Source organism: Myotis daubentonii, chromosome X (assembly GCF_963259705.1).
Source record: "Myotis daubentonii chromosome X, mMyoDau2.1, whole genome shotgun sequence".
NCBI classification, from domain to species: Eukaryota; Metazoa; Chordata; class Mammalia; order Chiroptera; family Vespertilionidae; genus Myotis; species Myotis daubentonii.
The window spans coordinates 122,702,071-122,722,772 of NC_081861.1; the positions used below are offsets into that span (position 1 = coordinate 122,702,071).

Genomic DNA, 20,702 nt, shown 5'->3' on the forward strand with positions numbered 1-20,702 from the left:
TGATAAAATTACATGAGAAGAGGCTGCATTTCCTTTAGCATCCCCAGTCTTAACACTGAGACTCCCCAACAGCAGACTCAGTATGTGGTAGATAAAAGAGCCAGCAAATACAAGATATAATTTATAAAGATTTAATTTCTCCTACTTAGTGAATAAACTAAAAACATAAAAGTATAACTCAGTTAATTTTACAAATATGGAAATTAAAAGGAACAAGGAAAACTAAGAATAAGCATGCTTTTTGTTTTCTATTCCATTATCCCAATAACTAGACTCAGGATCCTTTTACACTTTCAGGAATATTGTTCCTATTGAGATGTTATATATTCTGGTCTGAAGGACGAAAAGCTTTAGATTTCTCTACAGGTACAAAGGTTGTGCTGGCCATGGCCCTGGAAAGTGCAGTGACTTGGGCAATAGTGGCAGCCCTGGCTGCATCTCTGGCTTGGGCTCTCTCTGCCTCATCTAGCAAAGCCTCCTCATAAGAATTTGGGAAGGCACTGGGGTGGGTACCATTGACCTTTGCCCAAAACTGCAGCACTTTCAACTTGCTGGTTTCAAGGTATGCTTTTGGACCCCACAGGAACTCAGAACATGGAGGATCACTGTGGGGCACCTGGCGGCACTCCAGGTACTTCAGCCTCACAAAATCAGAGATGAGCTTCCTGGGCTCCCCAAAGATGAAGTGCTTCTTCCGAGGGTACACATGCATTATACGCAGATCTTTCCAGATCTCTTCCTCAGAGACACAATTGCCATTCATGAAGATCATACCCAGGATATGCATCAGGAGACCAGTCTTGGGGAACCCCCTGCCAGGACGTATCCTCCCATTATTGGGGAGTTTTAGTTTGCTGACAAGGACGTAGGAGTGTCTGGTTGAGTCCACTTCATTCATGTCTAATGCAAAGAAGGTTTCAAGTTGCTCAGAAACTTTCTTGAGAATCTCAGCAAATCGGTCTTGGTAATCTTCCCCGACAATATGCAGCATATCAGCCTTCAAAATGGGCTTTTTCAATTTAAACCTGTTCAGAATGAATTGCTCCAAAGACACAGTCCTGGTTTGGAACTCATCCATGTCTGAGACCTCAGTGAAGAGTGGACTCTCAGAGGAGACAGCCTCATCCTCCTCTTGGCTGCTGAAAGCTTCATCAGACTCAGGGCAAGAAACAGCTACAGAAGTAGTGGTGGTGGTTTGCGCTCTTTGAGGGCCATGGGAAGTGTTACATGACCCAGCAATAGCCAGACCCTGGCTAATACCTTCATGCTGAGTAGAGAAAGAGGGAGTGGACTCCTCTTCTGCTTCTGCAGTGGCCTGAGCATTGCCATGACGCTGAGGCTCACTTCGGGCATGATGGCGTTTCTTGTTTTTGCGACGCCGAGGCATGATGTCACTATGGTCAGGGACAGCAGGGACAGTCTGGACTAGGATGAAGGAGAATGAGATGATGTTAGTGTCTTCAGTGGCAAGGTGGATAGTAGCTTGGCTTTAACACCTGGCTCTCCTGGGGTGTTACTCACTCTAAGGCTGCCTCTGCAAGTTTCCTTGAAGGCAGTGCTCTAGCAACCCACAGGGCTTCCGTTCTGGTCAATCTGTTCCTTGAGTAAGGTGGTAAGGCAGTTGCAGGTAATCTTAGAGTACATACTGGTTATCCTGCCTAGGGGGCACACGGGTGACAGCAGAGGGGTTGCCAGTGGGAAACCTGTGCCTGTAGGGTGTCACATACTTCTGAGTCCACTATCAAAATTATGTGAAATATTGGCAGGTCCTGGCCCCCCTCTATTCTGCTGCTGTGAAATTGACACCTCAAACCAAAGCTAGCAGCTCTCTGAAACACAAAGGAAACAGTGAAAAGTTCCTTAGATCCTATGCCTGTCGGGGGACACCCAAGTGACAGTTATGTGGAACCCTGCAGGGTATTTACCTGGTCTCCAGGTAGTGCCTGGTATACATACCTCCCTTCTGCTGACTGGTGGCTGCACCCTCACACTAAAGACTTTTTTTCTCTTATATTGTATGGAAATAAGTGAGAGTGGGTCTCAGCTTAGCAGGCCTACCCTCAGCCTTCAGGTGCTGAATGTAAAGATGGGGCTCAGGATTCTATCTTATTCAATGGTGGGTGGGCCCTTCAATCTTTCACTTGAGGTGTGGTGCAGTGTCCTGGGACTCCTCTTTCCTGCCAGCATTTCAGGACACTGCCCTTCCATGAGGATGAGCATCACCCCACCTGCCCAGTTCTCCAAGGCTGACAATCGGGGCTCTCCTACTGTGGTTCTGGGTGTTCCCTCAGATATCATGGCCCAGGGAACTGGCCCCTGAACCCCCGGGAAGACCTGGATATCCTCCTCCTGGCAAGGGTAAGCCCCGCTCATAAATGAAAGCTGCCAACCCCTGGGCAGGTGGCCCCATCCCCGCACCCCAAGCCCAGCGGGCAGGACTCCCAAGGAGCAAAGGAGAGTCAGCCATCATTTCCGGAATCCGCTGACATCCTAGTCCAGCAGAGGGGCGGGGACTCCCAGGTCCGCACAGAGGCCTGGCCCCGCCCCCTGCAGGCTTCCTAATGGGGGCCCCTCCCTCAGGCCAAGGCCTAGCCCTGTGTCCTGCTCCCCAGGCGGCCTCGCTGAGGTGTGGGCCGGCCCTGGGGCCCCTCCGACTTGAGCCTGGTCTCCAAAAGGGCGCGGTGCCCTCCCTCAGAACAAGCCCTCCCCGCCCCGCCCCCGTCCTGCTCCCAGAGGCGGCCTGACAGCCTCGTTCTCTGGGCCTCCTCCCAGGGTGAGGGCAGTAGCAAAGCCCTGGCCTCCTCGCTGAGGTGTGGGCCGGCCCTGGGGCCCCTCTGACGTGAGCCTGGTCTCCAAAAGGGCGCGGTGCCCTCCCTCAGAACAAGCCCTCCCCTCTCTGCCCCCGTCCTGCTCCCAGAGGCGGCCTGACAGCCTCGCTCTCTGGGCCTCCTCCCAGGGTGAGGGCAGTAGCAAGGCCCTGGCCGCCTCGCTGAGGGGTAGGCCGGCCCTGGGGCCCCTCCGACTTCACACCCTGACTTCCTTCAGGACTCGGGTACTCTTCCCTCAGGCCAAGGCCCTTAGTGTCCTGACCCGCGGAGTGGGACAGGAAGGCTCACCCCACCTCCCTGCCATGCTGGGCTCCTCATGGAGCCTTGAGCAGGCCCTGGGCGGGCTCCCTCCCGAGTCCCCTCACCTGGCTCTGCTGGGGTGTTACTCACTCTCGCTGCTGAACAGGCCGCCCCCGCAACCCGGGTCCCACACCCTCCCGAGACCCTTGGCGGGAATCTCCGTCCGCCCTGCGTGGTGCCCAGGGTCTCCCAGGCCTGAGAGCAGGGGCGGGGCGGGGCAGGGCGGGGGGGAGGGGCGGGGCCCGCTGAGGGGACGCTCAGTTCTCATTCCCCTCCTCACCTTGACTGGGGCCACAGCCTGGGCCTTCTCACTCTACTCCTCCTGAGGGGAAGACTCCCTTCCAAGGCTCCCTGGCGGGAGCTGGCCGCTGCCCCGCAGTTAAAGGGACAGGGCCTCTCCAGGCTGACTGCCGGCGGGACCTCGGGCGCCCCCTGTGTCCTGGGGTGGACGCACCACCCTCTCACAAGGATTGTCACCTGCACTCCTCTCAGGACTGGAACACTGCCCTGGCCCAGCCTTGAGGCAAGGCCCTCTCCTCCCAGGGTGACCCCCTGGACAGCCCACAGGGAGACCTAAGAGCTGATTAGGGAAAGGTCTGCAGGACTCGCTCTGTGACTGGGTCCTTCATCCGGGTCCTCATCGGGGCTCCGGTCTCTTGAAGGAAAGGCTTCCTGGGGGATGCCACATCCCTGAAAACTCTTTTTTTTCCTTTCATTAAAACGTTTTTTATTATATACATAAATTAAATATATAAATTACAAGACAGGAGTATGAACTCAATATTTAAATTTCAGAGGATATTTTATCTCAATTTATGCGTTAATCATTGAGGCAAACAATAAGCTATTTTTTGTAATAGAATATACTGGGCTTTTGTGTGCTTATTTAATTTTATTGGGGTGACATTTCGACAGAGGACTGGCTAAGGAAGAGTGGTAGATATACACAACAGAATACTACTCAGCCATTAAAAAGATGAGACACAATGGAATACTATGCTGCTATAAAAAAATAAGGAACTCTTACCATTTGCGACAGCATGGATGGACCTTAAAAACATTATGTTAAGCGAAATAACCAGTTGGAGAAAGATAAATATCACATGATCTCACTCATATGTGGGATATAATGATCAACATAATTTGATGAACAAGAATAGATCCAGAGACAAATAGTGGGGGGGAAGGGTTAGAGAGCAACCAAAGGACTTGTGTGCCTGCATATTAGCATAACCAATGGACACAGACACTGGGGCGGTGGGGGCTTGCCCAGGGTGGGAATGGCTGGCGGGATGGGGTCAATTGGGGAAAAAGGAGACACATGTAAAACTTCAAACTTTAGACAATAAAATAAATAATTAAATAAAAGATTTTAAAAAGGATGAAATAGCATCATCTACAACAACATGGATGGACCTTGAAAACATTATGCTAAGTAATTAAGTCAGACAGAAAAAGCTAGGAACCATATGATTTAACTCATATGTGGGATTTAAAACTTAAACTTATGAATGCAAATAGCAGTGTTGTGGTTGCCAGAGGGAAGGGAGTCATAATATGAGATGACAGGAGATTTAACTGTGGGTGGTGAGCACATGGTGCTGTATACAGATCTTGTAACATAGAAACCCACACATGAAACCAAATGTTCATGTTGACCAATGTCACCCCAATAAAATTTAATTTAAAAAATGCAAACTCTTGACTAACCTCCCTACTGCAAGGTCTCACAGAAAACAGGTCTGTGTCCCAGGTGTGATGTGAGATGGGGAGACTGAGGTACAGGCAGAGAACCCAGGGTAGATGGCAGGTTCCAGACAAAAACAAAGACATACAACCCAGGATCTTCTATTGCTCCTCTCTATGACCCAGACTTGGCTGTTTTTGAACTCCTGTTCCTAAAGCTTTCCTTACTATAAGAGACAGGCTGAGCCAGGTAATTTTGTAACGTCCCATCTCACATGATCATATTATCACTGGATATTATGTCCTGCCTTTCATGATTCACATTTCTCAACGGTCTGTTAAGCTTAGTGCTCTGGCTATGCATTCCAGTCCACCATATGGAGCACAAAACTTTTTATTTATTTTCCTGAGATATAGTTTGAAGCAGTGAGAAGAAAAGTAAATGCAGATATACAAGGTCTGCATCAGAGTGGGAGAGTTTGGACATTGTGTGCCAGCTGTGAGTTTGACATGCTTGCTCTAGATGAATTCAGACCAGGGGTCTAGTCTAGTTATGTCGCTTACATTCTTGTGACTATCAGAATATGGCAAGTTCACCATCACCAACTGAGTGTGATAAACCCTATAATTTGAGACTGTGGAAATGTAGGTTTTGTATGTGAAGCATCTGTCAAGATGACTGGCAAACACTGGCTTTTTAATGAAAGCCAGTTGATGTTTACCTACACAGTATCATTAGGCTTTTAAAAAAAAAAATCCAGGATATGTCAGAGAAAATGTGATACTCTCAGACAGAACAACACCAAATCAACTAAAATTTCGATTTGCAATTTAAAATTCAATAGTTTTTCTCCATTAGAGCATTTCTTTTTTTTTTTAAATATATTTTATTGATTTTATACAGAGAGGAAGGGAGAGAGATAGAGAGAGAGCCAGAAACATCGATGGGAGAGAAACATCGATCAGCCGCCTCCTGCACATCTCCCACTGGGGATGTGCCCGCAACCCAGGTACATGCCCTTGACCGGAATCGAACCCGGGACCTTTCAGTCCGCAGGCCGACGCTCTATCCACTGAGCCAAACCGGCTTCGGCCATTAGAGCATTTCTTATTTAATATTGGTTTGCTGGTCCCCCCCGCCCCATGACCCTGATGCAACTTATAGTTTCAAGAATTTCATCAAGGACTACCTCATTCAATCCTTTCCAGCTGTCCTTCAATCCAAACCACCTACATTTTATGTTCCTTATTTCCTTCCAAAACCTAGCCCTCCCTTAGAACTTGCCTAAGTCCACTAAATGTATTCTAGTTAAAATGCTCTTTAAAAATTATATATATATATTGATCTCAAAGAGGAAGGGAGAGGGAGAGAGAGATAGAAACATCAGTAATGAGAGAGAATCATTGATTGGCTGCCTCCTGCACACCCCCTACCTGGGATAGAGCCTGCAACCCAGGCATGTACCCTTGAACAGAATCAAACCTGGGACCCTTCAGTCCACAGGCTGATGCTTTCTCTACTGAGCCCAACCAGCTAGGGCAAAATCCTCTTTTAATACAGTGGGATCTGACTCTACAACTACGAGGTAAAAAATGTCAACATGATGGCTTCTGTTCACCTTCACCATTATTTGTCAGAAATTCCCTGGAGAGCGTGTACATAGAACACCTATTTGTGTACTCTATTTTCCTTCATTAAGATAATACCAAAGACACATTTGATTCCTGCCTGTTGGCGGCTGCATTGGGTCCCCCTAATTCATGTTGAGTTCATAACCCACAGTACCAAAGAATGTGGCTCTAGTTGGAGATAATGTATTTAAAGTGATGGATAAGTTAAAATGAGGCCATTAAAATAGGCCATGATGCAAATTTAGTGGGGTCCTAATAAGAGTTTAGGTCACCCAAGGAGACAGCAGGCATGCACTCACACAAGGGATAGCCAGGAGAAGAGGGTAGCCATCTGCAACCAAGGAGAGAGGGCTCAGAGCAAAACAAACCTGCCAGCTCCTTACATTAGAATTCCAGCCTCCAGAACTGTGAGAAAATCAATTTCCATTGATTAAGCCATCCAGTCTGGGTATGTTGTTAGGTCAGCCTGAGATAACGAATACACTGACACAGACCAAGATTGTTTTTCTGGATTATCTGCCCTAACAAATTAATTCCTAAGAGCATGTTCAATAGTCCCTATTATACCCCCTGGGATGAGGATGGGATTTCTGCACTATGGTGATGGGGTGTCCAAAACCACAACACTGGGCCTTGTAGAGATAAGCTATACAGCAATTATCAATGATGCAAGCTCACAGGGTGGGGGGAGGGACACCACCAACTGCACAGTGGCAACCGGGCGGGTTCCATGAAGGAACAGTGAAAGAGCAAGTTCTGGGGGAGACAGGCTGTGAGGTATCAAGAGGATGGGGTGACCTTTACTTCCCCTGCAGCATGTAATCAGATGGTTTGCAAAGTCCACAGGATGGTAAAGAGAAATCCACTACTTAGGAATAAATAAGATGGAGGCTTTGTCCCTTCAAAAAGATGGATTTGGGGTAGGGACTTTATCTGCAAGTGAAGAGTATGGAGGGGAACTTGCAGTTAGACAATGTGAGGCCATGGTGGTTTCATGGCAGGTCAAGGTAGCACATATTATTGGGCCTTCATATCAGACCATACACCACAGTGCAGTTAGCCATGCAAATACTTTCTCTCTCAACTCAGATAACTCACCTGAGTGTCTGGCTTCTGCTCACCAGTCCCAAAGACTTATCTTCTCCACCATGTAGCCTAACTGAGAACGACATCTCAGAGGCTGACTTGCAGCATCCCCAAATTTAAACTGCCATGATTCAGAAAATTTACACTGGCTGCTTTCACCTGGAACACTTCCCAAAACACCCACCCCTTTAAGTTTCCTATAAAGCATAGAAAGTATTTCAACATCCTCCTTATGTGAGTGAAACTCCTTCTAGGGAAGTTTTATGAAGAGAGGCTTGGTCTTTATCTTACCGTCCCCAGTACTAACACAGGGCCGTCCAAAAGGCAAATGCTCAATTACTTTTGGGGAATAGAGGATTACGGGTGGAAGAGAACTAATTTGCTAAGATTTATTCTATACTACATGCTTTAATAAGCTAAGCATATGGAAGTATAAAACAATTAATTTTACAAAAGAAAAATGGAAAAGAGGAAGGAAAATCAGAGTTGGTGATAATTTTTTTCTATTTTATTTTTCCAACAAATTTTCTGTGGGATTCCACCCCATGTCCATCCAAGATTCTATCATGATGTCATATATTTTTTCATGACAAAAATTATTCCTCATATTTTACTAGTTGTGGAGAAAATAGTGGAGCAGGCCATGGAACATTTCCTGCCTGTGGTACCAGTGCCAACCCTGGTTGCCCATCTGTCTTGTGCTCTTTCTACCTCTTCTCTCAAAGCTTTTTCGTATTGTGATGGGAAGGCACCTGTTATGCTATTGTTGAACTTGGCCCAAAATTCCAGGACCTTCATCTTGGTTGTTTCTGTGTAAGCTCTGGGGCCCCAGAGGAACTCGTAGGATGGAGGATCAGTGTTGGGCACCTGGCGGTACTCCAGGTACTCTAGCTTCACTAGATCTTTGGTGATAAGCTTCCTAGGTTCCCCATACATGTAGTGTCTCCTCCCAGAGAACACTCGCATGGAATTCAGGAAGTCCCAGACCTCTTCCTCACTGGCACAGTTGCCATTTATGAAGACCACACCCAGGACATTCATCAGGAGACCAGTCTTGGGTAACCCCCTGCCAGGACGCACCCTCCCCTTATTGGGGAGTTTCAGTTTGCTGACAAGTGCACAAGGTTTGTTGAGTCCATTTCCTTCATGTCGACCAGAAAGAGATTCTCAATGCTGTCAGAGGCTTTCTTGAAGATCCCTGCAAGTTATTGGCGTTACTTTTGGTTGAAAATGGTTACATTGTCTCCCAACAGAATGGCCTGCTTCACTCTATACTTGTACAAGATAGAGTTCTTCAAGATAGTCACCTCCATAATTAGAGAGTAACAGCATGTGTTATCTAGAGATAGGACCTCAGAGGAACATGAATGTATCTCATATTGGCTGTCCTCAGATATTGTGTGAAATGCACCTGAAGAGTAATAGAGGTTTTTGGAGCTCTCCAAGATGCCTGGAAAGTACCAGTTAGAACAGTAGCTGATGAGTTCTGGGGATTATGTTCCAAACCAGAAGTTGAGAATGTGGGGGGCATTTTTTTCTATTGTGGCAGCTGCCTCCAATATCCTGAGGCTCTGGGCTTAGTCTTGGGAATCTTGTTGATTCTGACTGTTGCAGTGCTTACCCTTGTGCCTCTAGGCATGATGACTATGGTCAGAGAAAATGGTCAAGATGGTACTTGAAAGACAGGTAATGAGAGTTCCTGGAGGATGAAGGTCAAGAATGTATGTGCAGCTTTGGCATAGGAGTAACACCTTGATTGTAAGGAAGTCTGCATTTGCACCTCCTCTCAAGGGCACCACTCTAAAAACCTTCATCTTGTGCTTTGGGAAAACTTTAGGCTGCATCCTGCCAGTCCTACCTGAGGCATACTGAGGTGACTGTAGGGGCAGGCAGTCTTTGAGTTTGAGGAGTCTTTCGCATTAAAGAACATCAGTCAACTGCTGGCATGCCATGGGACCAAAAAGAATGCAGTGAATTGAGCCCTCAACTCATCAACCCAGTGCAGGTATTCCCAGTGTTAAATGTGGTTTCCTGTCCTGGTCCCTTTGGGGTCCTCAGTCATCACTAAAAGTCCTCATTTGGCTTTATATCTGGCCTTGTGTCCCCACCCCTTTAGTTGAATAGTGGTTACATCTTCAAACTAAGGATTTCACCTCCCATGGACCAAGTAAAATAAGTGTTGGGGGAGCTTCAGTTTGCTAACCCTGTCCTTGGACTTCAAGTGCTGAAAGCCAGTGTGGGAGTCAGGTGCCTTGTCATCCCTTCTATTTAGAGACTGATGGACCCTCAGGCTTTGCTTTGACCCACTGTTCTCATGTTCTATAATTCTTCCTTAACCCTTGGGCCTGCCCCTCATATCAAGGCCAGGACCACCATGAGGGCAATGGAGAATATGAGTATCTCTTTGTGTAACCATACCTGTCCTCAGATTCTTGAGGCTGAGTAAGGAATTACTTTTATGGTGTCCTTACCATTGAGGTGGCTGTGGTTACCTTAGTCCTCCTAGTATTCACCTTGGCCTCTGGAAAGCTAGAAATCTTCCCACTACTGGCCTCAGGCCACACCCTTAGACCAAGTCCCTCACCCCTCCACTTATGACACCATAGTAGGAGGTGATTGTGTCACATCATGCCAACAATGCCCAGGTATCCCATGGCAGTAGCAAGGGTGGGTACTCTGGGGCCCTCACATTTCTGAGAGGAATGGGTTCCGGAAATTCTCACTCAGGTTTCTTACCTTGAATGTTGGAAGATGCTTGGCACTCCTTCCTTTCCTTACCTGGGGACCCTCCCCTCAGAGCAAGGCCCTCACATCTCTAATACCCTTCTTACAGAATCAGTCTAAGAGCCCTGCCTAAGGAATCTCAGAGATGATCTCTTTGGCAGTCTCTGTGCCACCTCAGGGTCTTAGGGTCTATGTTCCCCAGAGCTGTAATTGATGGTTCTGCCCTTGTTTCCTGGCAGGGCCTGGATTCCTTCCCTGTGCTCACAGCTGCAGGACAAAGCTCTCACCTTCTGTGGAACCATGGAAGGAAAGGTCAGGGAATGCATATGGGGCTCTTCTGCTTGTGCCAATCCAGGCGTGACATCGGGATTCAGGCTCCATGGGGCCTGTCTGTTCAAGGTAAGGGTGTGCCCTTAGTGCTCACTCAGGATCCTTCCCTTGACTCCTGGAAGGCCCCTGGAGCTCATCTTTCTTTCACCTTAACATCACCCATGTACACCAAAGCTCTCATGTCTCTGAGAACCCTGAAAATTAGTGAGGGGATGCTCAATCTGACAGCTCTTCCTGAGCCTTCTGGGTCTGAGTGATAACACAAGCTAGTCTCTGTGTCTCCCCTGTCCTCATTCTTCAGAATCCTCTTCTTGACTGTCAAAAGCTTCCTTGGTAATGCCATATCCTTGAGAACTCTTGAGTAATCTTCCTACTCTAAACATAGCAGAGTGTCTGGTGATGCAAGGAGTCATGTGAGATGAGAATATGCAGCCAAAACAAATAGCCCAGGACTATTGATGTGCTGTTATTGAAAACACAATGACCTCTTCCTTCCTTTTACCAGCCAGACTTAGCCCCTTAGTTCATTTTGCTTCTAAGGGTTTTACTCTCTATGGTAGAGGGGCTGAGCCAAATGACTTTGTGATCTCTGGAGTTTTTGTAGTTTACTAATATTTCCCTTGTCGATTTTGATATTATCACTGAATATCAGCACTTTCTGTCTATATATCTTGATAATTATCTTGCTTGTTGCTGGGGCTGTTTTTTTTTTTTCAAATCAATATTTTGATTATGAAGTTCTGCTTTCTGATACCTGAAGTACATTTTTTAAGCTGAAATCAGAAAAAATGAATTAAGTGCCGTGAGGTGTACCACAGACTTGGAAGCCTGGCTTAGTATGTATTCTTGAGGAATTCAGAGCAATGGTCAAGTCCTGCTCTGTCAGTTTTTAGCCTTGAATGTGAGATTACTCCAAGTTCTTTATCCACAAAATGATTCTGGTAGTCATTCATGCAGGAGGGTGGACATTCATTTGTGATTAATATAAACTACCTAGCACAACATTAGGTGAATTTGGTGCTTTTAATGCATGGCAGTTATTAGTAAGACTAGTGGCCCAATGCACGAAATTCGTGACCATTAAAAGGGAATTAATTAGAGGAAATATTTTAATATTGCTATTTGCCCTTTCTCTATAACAGAAATGTCAGAGATGAAAGAAAATTAGTAAAATGTATATGAAAAACTTCCTCCTGTCAGAGTCTGGGGCACACCGCAGGACCCAGAGTCAGGTCCTTGCCCAGCCACAGGAGCCTCCAAATCATGCGAGACCCAGACCCCGCCGGCCCCACCCCCATTGGGCAAGAACCAGACCGGGCCAGCCCCAACCCTGTCAAGCCCAACCTGGTGGGGGGGCGCAGCCTCAGGTCCCCCCTCCAGCCCCGCCAAGTGGGGTTGCAGCCTCAGGGCCCCTTCAAGCCCCACCAGGCTGCTGGCTCAGCCTCAGGTTCCCCGGCACACTGTCAGGTCCTCCAGCCAGGTGCTGTGGTGGGGATGGGGCCTCAGTTCCCCTGGCCTGGGGCACAAGTGCAGCCTCAGGTCCCCCTGCCCAATACCAGGATGGGGGGCACAGCCTGAAGTCCTCCGTCAAACCCTGCCAAGTGGGTGGCATGGCCTGAGGACCCCTATCAAGGTCAGATGGGCTGGAGGTGCTGCCTGAGTTCCCCCGTCAAGCAGCATAGAGTGGGGGGCGAGGACTGAGGTCCCCTGTCAAGCCCTTTAGGTCATAGGGTGCGGTCTGAGGTCCCCATCCAGCCCCAGGGTGGAGGGTATGGCCTGAGGTCCTCAGTCAAGCCTGGCTGGGCGGTCGGCATGGCCTGATGTCCCCCAGCTGGGGCCAGGGTGTGGGGTGGGCAAGGCCTGAGGTCCTCTGGCCTGGTGCTGGGGTGAGGGGTGCACTTTGAGGTCCCCAATCAAGGCCCACCAGCCTAGGGGAACAGCCTGAGGTCCCCTGGCCAAGCGCTCGTGTGTGTGTGGGGGGGGGGCAGCCTGAGGTCCACCGGCCTGGCATGGGGTGGGAGGCACACTCTGAGGTTCCCCATTAAGCCCTGCCAGACAGGTGGCGAGGCCTCAGGTCCTATGCCTTGCCCCGGCACCAAGCAGCCTCAGGTCCCTGCCGATCGCTGGTTAAGGCTCATTACAGGAACCATGCCTCTGCTGTGTGTGCAGCCATCTTGTCACAAGCTTGACAGCATGATGGTTAATTTTCATATTACCTCTTTATTATATAGGACTATGTTGGGGGCCAGATGTAAGCTGGCAAGGTCCTTGCACCTGAAGGGGCTAGCAAGGCTGGGACCCTTACCCACACAGTTTTCCCAGACTTGTTTGGATAGTGATTATCAGTAGAATGAGAGCAACATTTGTAGAATGAGAACAGCCTTTCATGGCTTGCCAAGAAGTCTGTAACTATTTACTGAGATATGCTGTACTGAGAACTTGTCCTTCTGCTGTATCTCTCCCTTAGAGATTAAGAGGAACAAAGAAACATTCCTCTTGACAGACCTCCGATTCAGTGTGTTGTGTATAAATAGGATTGTATAGCTAATAAACTTGCTTCAGTTCATCAAGAGAACTGGGGTCCTCCCGACCCCGCTTTCCTGTCTTTCTTTCTTTTCTCAATTCCCACCTCCCTGCCTCAGCCCGGCTCAACCCTGTCAGGCTGGCCCTGACAGATCTGGCGCCCGAACTGGGACTGAGGAACTGGGAAAAAGACGGTGGGGAACTCCGTAGGGCTTGGAGAGACAACGTGAGGATCTCCTCCAGATAAAGAGTGCACTCGTTAAGGTAACGGAGGAGCAATTTTTTGATAATCGGGAGTAAAGCATGGGGCAATTAGAATCTAGAGAAAATGCCCTTTATGGGCAAATGTTAAAGTCTATGCTCAATAGTAGAGGAACTAAGGTTAATGACAGGCAAGTAGAAAATTTTTTTAAAATTCATTCAGGAGGTCTGCATTTCCTTATCGAATTTAATACGGGATTATTTGGATCCCAGGCATGACCATAATCAACCGTCTCTTAAGCCAGAAAAAAAGGAGAAGCAGTGTGATAGCACAAAACAGGAGTCTAAAAAAGACAGTATATTAAAAAGAAATAATGTAACTTTTAAAGATAATTTAACTCCTCAAGATGAGGAGGATTTTGAGGAAGCTGCTGCTCTTTGTCATGATGATAGTACAGGTATTGTTCAGGCAGAAGAGGAGGAAGAATGTTTTTCTGCTGGAACTGAAGAGGGTAGTAATATAGAGGATGTGTTAGAACACTTTTTAGAATTATTAAAGCTTCTTGGCAAGAAAAAGAGAAGCCGCGGGGGCTGTTCCCGCCACTCTCCGCTGCCTTGTGCAGCACCAGTTCCACTTTCCCCTCTCCAGATGGCTTTGCAGGAGGCACGAAAGTGTGGTGAGGAATTGGGCATTCACGCTTTCCCCGTTATGGAACAGGTGAACCCTAACATGGGACAGCGTGAGCATACTTATGACCCGCTTCCTTTTAAAACCCTGAAGGAGTTAAAAACAGCCTGTGCTCAGTATGGGCCCACTTCCCCTTATACTTTAACCATCTTGGAAACTATGGCCTCAGAGGCTCTCCCACCTAATGATTGGAGAGCTATTGCCAAGGCTTGTTTATCAGGAGGGGATTATCTCTTGTGGAAATCAGAATATGATGAAAAAGCTAAGGAACAAGCTTCTCGTAATCGAGCTGCCCAGATTAATATTTCTTATGAAATGCTAGTAGGTGAAGGAGTCTATGCTGATACCCATAATCAAATTCAATACCCCCAGGAAGCTTATGGACAGATTAATGGAGCTGGGATCAGAGCCTGGAAAAAGTTACCCACCTCTGGTCAGAAAACAGAGGAGCTCTCAAAAATTATTCAAGGGCCAGATGAAAACTATCAGGATTTTGTCTTTCGGCTATTACAGGCTGTTGGCCGAGTAGTGGTGGATGGAGAGGCTGGCATGTTGATAGTTAAACAGTTGGCATATGAAAACGCCAACACTGCCTGTCAAGCTGCACTGCGGCCCTATCAAAGAAAGGGGACTCTCCCAGATTATATCCGCATTTGCCCAGATATTGGTCCCTCATATATACAAGGAGTTGCCATTGCGGCTGCATTAAAGGGAACCACCATTGAAGGAATTCTTCAGCAACAATTTAGCCCAGGGAAAAGTCAAACATACAAGTGTTACACTTGTGGAGGAACAGGACACATGGCAAAACAGTGTCCTTCTAATAAAGGGGTTAATAAAGGAAATGGCAGAAGTCCCAAACAACCTGGACTATGCCCTAAATGTAAAAAAGGAAAACATTGGGCAAATGAGTGTAAATCTAAGACAGATATCCAGGGAAATTCTTTGCCTCAACACCAGTCGGGAAACTACCAAAAGGGGCCAGCCCAGCCACGGCAAATAACAGGGGCATTGTCTATTTACCCTCCTGTCCTTATGCTGTCTCAAGGCCAGCAGGCTGCACAGCACCCAGCCCGTCCCAGAGAGCAAAATAGATACAAGAGCTATTCTGAGCAACCCCTGGAAGTGCCAGGCTGGACCTTGGATCCATAGGAATAAGACATTCTGTCTGCCCTGGGTGCTGCCCTTGCCTACTGAAATAAACAAAATATCATTTGATTTAAAACCTCCCACATAGAGAAGAAATGATGATTTCCTTGCATTTCTGATACAGCTACAACAAATGCCATCGGATCTGAAATTTAAAAATGCGTCTGGGATTTCTGTACACGTGTAAAGAGAAAACTGGCTTGGAACTAAGGCACGCATCGTCTGATTTTGGACATTTAGATAGAGTTTTGAGCTAAAAATCTCTTTACAAATATACAAAATAAAACCCAAGACTGATTATTTCCTAAGAAAAATGGAAAATTTAACCCAAAGAGAAAAAGATGCTGGCTAGATTCTAGCAGCAGGATTGGCATTTCCATAATAAAGAACAGTTTTTAAATACTAATAAAGGATGTTAAAAGGTTAACTTCAAGGCCAAAAAGGAAATTCAGTAAAATCGTCTCTGTTACAAAAATTTACTAAATAATATGCCTTAAAATAATAAATTGGATTTAAATCTCAAGAATTATTGAAATATACTAATTATAAAAATCTAAGTAGCCCAGGTAAAAGACGGCTACGCCCTCTATTTAAGGCTGGCTTCCCAAAGCAATTTCTAATAGAGGAAGGGCTAGCCTCCCTTCCCCCAACAGAGCAAGTAGGCCAAAAATTTCCTGCCAGTGACAACTTTTAAAGAGAGGCTTGCTTCCCTGTTTCCCATCCTTGGTAGAAAGAATATAACTAATTTACATTTTAATAGTTACCTGTGTTCAGTCAATGGCACCCCAAGGCTTGAGAGTTTACTAAATTAAATTAGATATTCTGAAATAACAAAATGCTAAAATATTAATCTAAATTTCCCTCATGAAAAATCTAAAGGAAAGAATTAAATCTATTGATTATGTCTTGTATTTTTGAAGTTTATTCTTAAAAATGTTACTGATTAAGAAATGCTAAATATTTAACTTACCAGCTAAGAGTTTAAAGTTCTGGTTACATAAATTGGGAGAAATCATGTAATTATAATAAAATTTCAGCATTTATCTAATTGAAAAAAGAGGATAAATTCTATTATCCCAACCAAAATTTTTAAATACAAAGATCAGTTTTAATTTAATTGATATCTCTTAATAATTATAAAAGGTATATAATCCTTAAATTATATATACACATATATATTTAATAGTCTTTTAAGTTAGATTTCAAAACTATAATCAAGGAATGACTTTAGGACATTTCATGGGCCCTGAAATGTCTTCAAAAGTTTATTCTCTTTTCTTAAAGGATTTTTTAATAAAGCCAATTTGATATACTTGAAATCACATAGAAAGCTTTATCAAATAAATATTAATAAATATATATTTTAAGTTTTTGCCTCTAAGAAAGGGCAAAACAATTTATCTTATTTGATATTTCTTAAAATATAGCAGTAGAATTTTAAGATATAATTTAAAATAACAAAAGCTCATTAATAATTTTTAATATTTTACAACAGCATATTAACATTTATTCCAAACAAGCTTACAAACTAATTGTTTGGCAGCAATTTAATAAGAACATAAAAGGATTTTATCCCTTCCACTGTGTGGAAGGCTCCCTGGGAAGGCACTTAAGCATTCTATATTGACCTCTCTTGACCCTTTTTACCAAAGGGGGTCTCTCTTCCAATTGCCCATAGCTGTTACCTAAGCTCTCTGTTCATACTGAGGTTGAAGCCTCATGGTGGCTGGTGCCATGGATCTGTCTCTTGCTCAATGGCGTAAGCTGGGCCCTCTTTGGAGAAGAAATCTGGGTTCCCCATGATCAATGCCAGGGCCCCGCCAGCTGGTGAGGGGATCACAAGGCAGTTACTGGGCATGGAGGCCACAGGGGCATACGCTACCAAGGAGACAAAACTAAACCTCACATCACCCTGCTTGGCCCCGGAGGATGGCTGGTTAGTCAACGACAGGTAAAACCCCTCTGGGAGGGGCAACCTAAGACAGGCTCAGTCAAAGGGGGCCTCAGGGGAGAACTTGGGGGTCAACAGAGGTGGGGCAGAGATCCTCACCCCCCCAACTATGCAGGGGCTTGAACACTCGCCCCTTCTGAGGGAGGTCTCCTGTCCCCATGGCTGCTGCGCTTCCCATACCCAGCTCAGATCGGGACCCAGATAACAGAAAGTGACTTAGCCCAGCCGAGATTGATACCCAGATAACAGAGACTTAGCTAACAGCAGCTACCCTATATATAAATCTAGCTTAACATCAGGAATGTTCAGGGCCTTCTCAAGGATGCAAAATAATCCTTTCCATTAATATTTACAGTATAAACTAAGATTGTTATTAAAGTATTAAATTTAACAGTAAAATAGTAGTCAAATTTTCAGATTAATTAAATTTTACTAATTAATATGAATAATTATTCAAAAAGTATTAACCAAAATTTTCATTTCATGGGTAAATTGCTTAACATACTATAAACCTAAAGCAGTCATATTTTTATACAAAAAATTAAAATTAAAAGTTATCAAGACTGCATTATATAATTTCCAAAAACCTCCTAATATTAAAAAATAAAAAAGGGGGGATAGTGGAATAATAACCTGTTAAGTAAATGCCTTAATTGCTTTAATATTTTTACTTGAAAATTAATTTTTTCATTTATAATGCTAATAGCAAGACACCCATGAAAAACATACGTGGTGTCAAAATAAGCCAAAGGAAAATCATTTGGACAAAAATTAAAAGAATCCCAAGTCTAAATTATAGTTATGATTCCTTTATTAACCTTTGGTCAAGAATACATTTGTATATTTTCAGAAAACAACTCCAAGACCATGTGGATTCCTGCAACAGAGAGGAATTATCAGGACTGCTCCAGCCACAGAATAGCAGTGGCCCAGTGAGACAACAAGAAGAGAAGCAGTCCAGAAATGAAGATGGTGACAATGCTTTATCATGCTAGCAGTCAGCAGCTGTGCATCGCTGCAGGTTGCCCAGGACCAAACCAGAGAGGGTCGAACCTACACTGCCACCATTTGTCCACCATCCAGAACTGAAATATTACTGCTGACATGTACACATAAAAAACTGTCGGACACTGAAACATGAACTTCGCCTAAAAAACAAAGAAGGGGGATCTGTTGGGAGCCAGATGTAAGCTGGAAGGTCCTTGCACCTGAAGGGGCTAGCAAGGCTGGGACCCTTACCCACACAGTTTTCCCAGACTTGTTTGGATAGCGATTATCAGTAGAATGAGAGCAACATTTGTAGAGTGAGAACAGCCTTTCATAGCTTGCCAAGAAGTCTGTAACTATTTACTGAGATATGCTGTACTGAGAACTTGTCCTTCTGCTGTATCTCTCCCTTAGAGATTAAGAGGAACAAAGAATACATTCCTCTTGACAGACCTCTGATTCAGTGTGTTGTGTATAAATAGGATTGTATAGCTAATAAACTTGCTTCAGTTCATCAAGAGAACTGGGGTCCTCCCGACCCCACTTTCCTGTCTTTCTTTCTTTTCTCAATTCCCACCTCCCTGCCTCAGCCCGGCTCAACCCTGTCAAGCTGGCCCTGACAGGACTAGAGGCCCGGTGCACAAAAATTTGTGCACTTGTGGGGGGGGAGGGGAAGTCCCTCAGCCCAGCCTGTGCCCTCTCGCAGTCTGGGACCCCTCAGGGGATGACTACCTGCTGGCTTAGGCCCGCTCCCCGGGGGATTGGGCCTGAGATAGCAATCAGATATCCCTCTGGCAGCCTGGCAGCCCTTGGGGGATGTCCACTTGCCAGCGGGGAGCAGGCCTAAACTGCAGTCGGACATCCTTAGTGCTGCTGAGGAGGCGGGAGAGGCTCCCACCACCACCGCTGTACTTGCAGCCATCAGCCTGGCTTGTGGCTGAGCAGAGCTCCTCCCATGTGAGAGCGCCCTGACCACCCGAGGGCAGCTCCTGCATTGAGCGTCTGCCCCCGGGTGGTCAGTGTGTGTCATAGTGACCAGTCATTCCCAGTCCTTCTGCTGTTAGGGTCAGTTTGCATATTACCCTTTTATTATGTAGGATAGAGGCCTGGTGCACGGGTGGGGGCTGGCTGGTTTGCCCTGAAGGGTGTCCCAGATCAGGGTGGGGGTCCCCACCAGGGTGCCTGGCCAACCTGGATGAGGGGATGGTGGATGGTTGCAGCTGGTCGCACCCCCTTCAGGGTGGGGGTCCCCACTGGGGTGCCTGGCCGGTCTGGGTGAGGGGATGATGGCTGTTTGCAGCTGGTCACACCCCCTTCAGGGTGGGGGTCCCCACTGGGGTGCCTGGCCAGTCTGGGTGAGGGGCTGAGGGCCGTTTACAGGCTGGGGGGTGACTGAAGCTCCCAACGTCTCCTTTTTTTCTCTTTTTTTTTTAAATTCTGGGATTTATTTACCTTCTATGGCTGTCACTGAAACTGAGAGCCAGCTTTAGCTCTGAGGCTCAGTACCAGCTCTGAGGCCTCGGCTGCTGAAAGCAGGTATCTGGGTTTGTTTGGGTTCTATAATTGAAAAACTGTTGCAACTCCAGCTCTGAGACCCGGCTGGCTAATAGCAGGTTTCTGGGATTGTTTAGCTTCTATAATTGCAACATTGTTTCTTAGAGTGCAGCTCAGAGGCCTGCAGCGGCAGGCGGGGAACCTTGGCTTCCTCCTTCACTGGAGCAAGCAAGCCTCCTGTTCGCTTCAGCTGCCTGGCTGCTGGCCGCCATCTTGGTTGGCAGTTAATTTGCATATCGCCCTGATTAGCCAATGGGAAGGGTAGCGAAGTTATGGTTAATGACCATGTTTGTCTATTATTAGATAAGATGATTTTGACACCAGATAATAACCACCTTTCCTCATAGAATTAAATTTCCATGTTCTGTTACTGAACATGCAACTTAATATAAGATAGAAAACCATATCAGCCAAAATGTTTCTGAGCAAGTAGAAATAAATAGAAATTCCTGAATAGAGCATTTGTTATACAATAAGGGTGTGGGTTGTCTTCTCTAACAAGATGCACTCACAATTTATTAGTCTGAAGGAACAAGAACTTCTCTCCCAGGTGCCTTTTCATCCAAGCCACCCTTAAGTTTTTTCATTTCACCACCACTACAAATAGAGCCCGCCCTTACATTTTGCCAAGTCACACACAAATATTATAATTAAAGTGCCGTTTTCATGGAATGAGATCTGGCTCTTCTAGTCATGAAAAGAAAGACTTTCCAGTGGCTCCTTGGTACCTCACTTAAAGGGAGTACTACTTTTATTTCCAGGAAACATTCTGAATATTCTGTCCCCAAAACACCTAGTTCATACTGTGGAGCAAGCAGACTGGACCCCTTCTAGTCTGGCCCCATGTGGATATTTCTCTCAGGTTTTCCCACATCCAAAATAACCCTTAAGATCTGTTTTCCATTCCAGGCTTAACCACTCAACTCTAAGACCTATCACCTATAGGTATGGTCCATACCCCCCACTTCCTCAGCTTCATCCAGTGCATCAAGCAACCCAACTGAAATTTCCTGTCCCTGACACCCTGAGGGACTAGAGAGTTCCAAGGCCCAACACTGCCTTG

General features: G+C 46.1%; 1 protein-coding gene and 1 pseudogene across 1 annotated transcript; both read right to left on the reverse strand.

Moving 5' to 3' along the window:
• Positions 1 to 319: 319 nt before the first annotated feature.
• LOC132223705 (melanoma-associated antigen B5-like) lies at positions 320 to 1,387 on the reverse strand. The gene has a single exon (XM_059678754.1). It carries the CDS (start codon positions 1,385 to 1,387, stop codon positions 320 to 322), a length of 1,068 nt encoding a protein of 355 aa, XP_059534737.1.
• A 6,748-nt stretch (positions 1,388 to 8,135) lies between these two features.
• LOC132223281 (melanoma-associated antigen B5-like) lies at positions 8,136 to 9,399 on the reverse strand (annotated as a pseudogene).
• Between the last annotated feature and the right edge of the window lie 11,303 nt (positions 9,400 to 20,702).

What these genes read in the sequence shown, in the direction of transcription:
- LOC132223705 (XM_059678754.1), bottom strand. Translation starts at nt 1,387, where the DNA reads ATGCCTCGGCGTCGCAAAAACAAGAAACGCCATCATGCCCGAAGTGAG.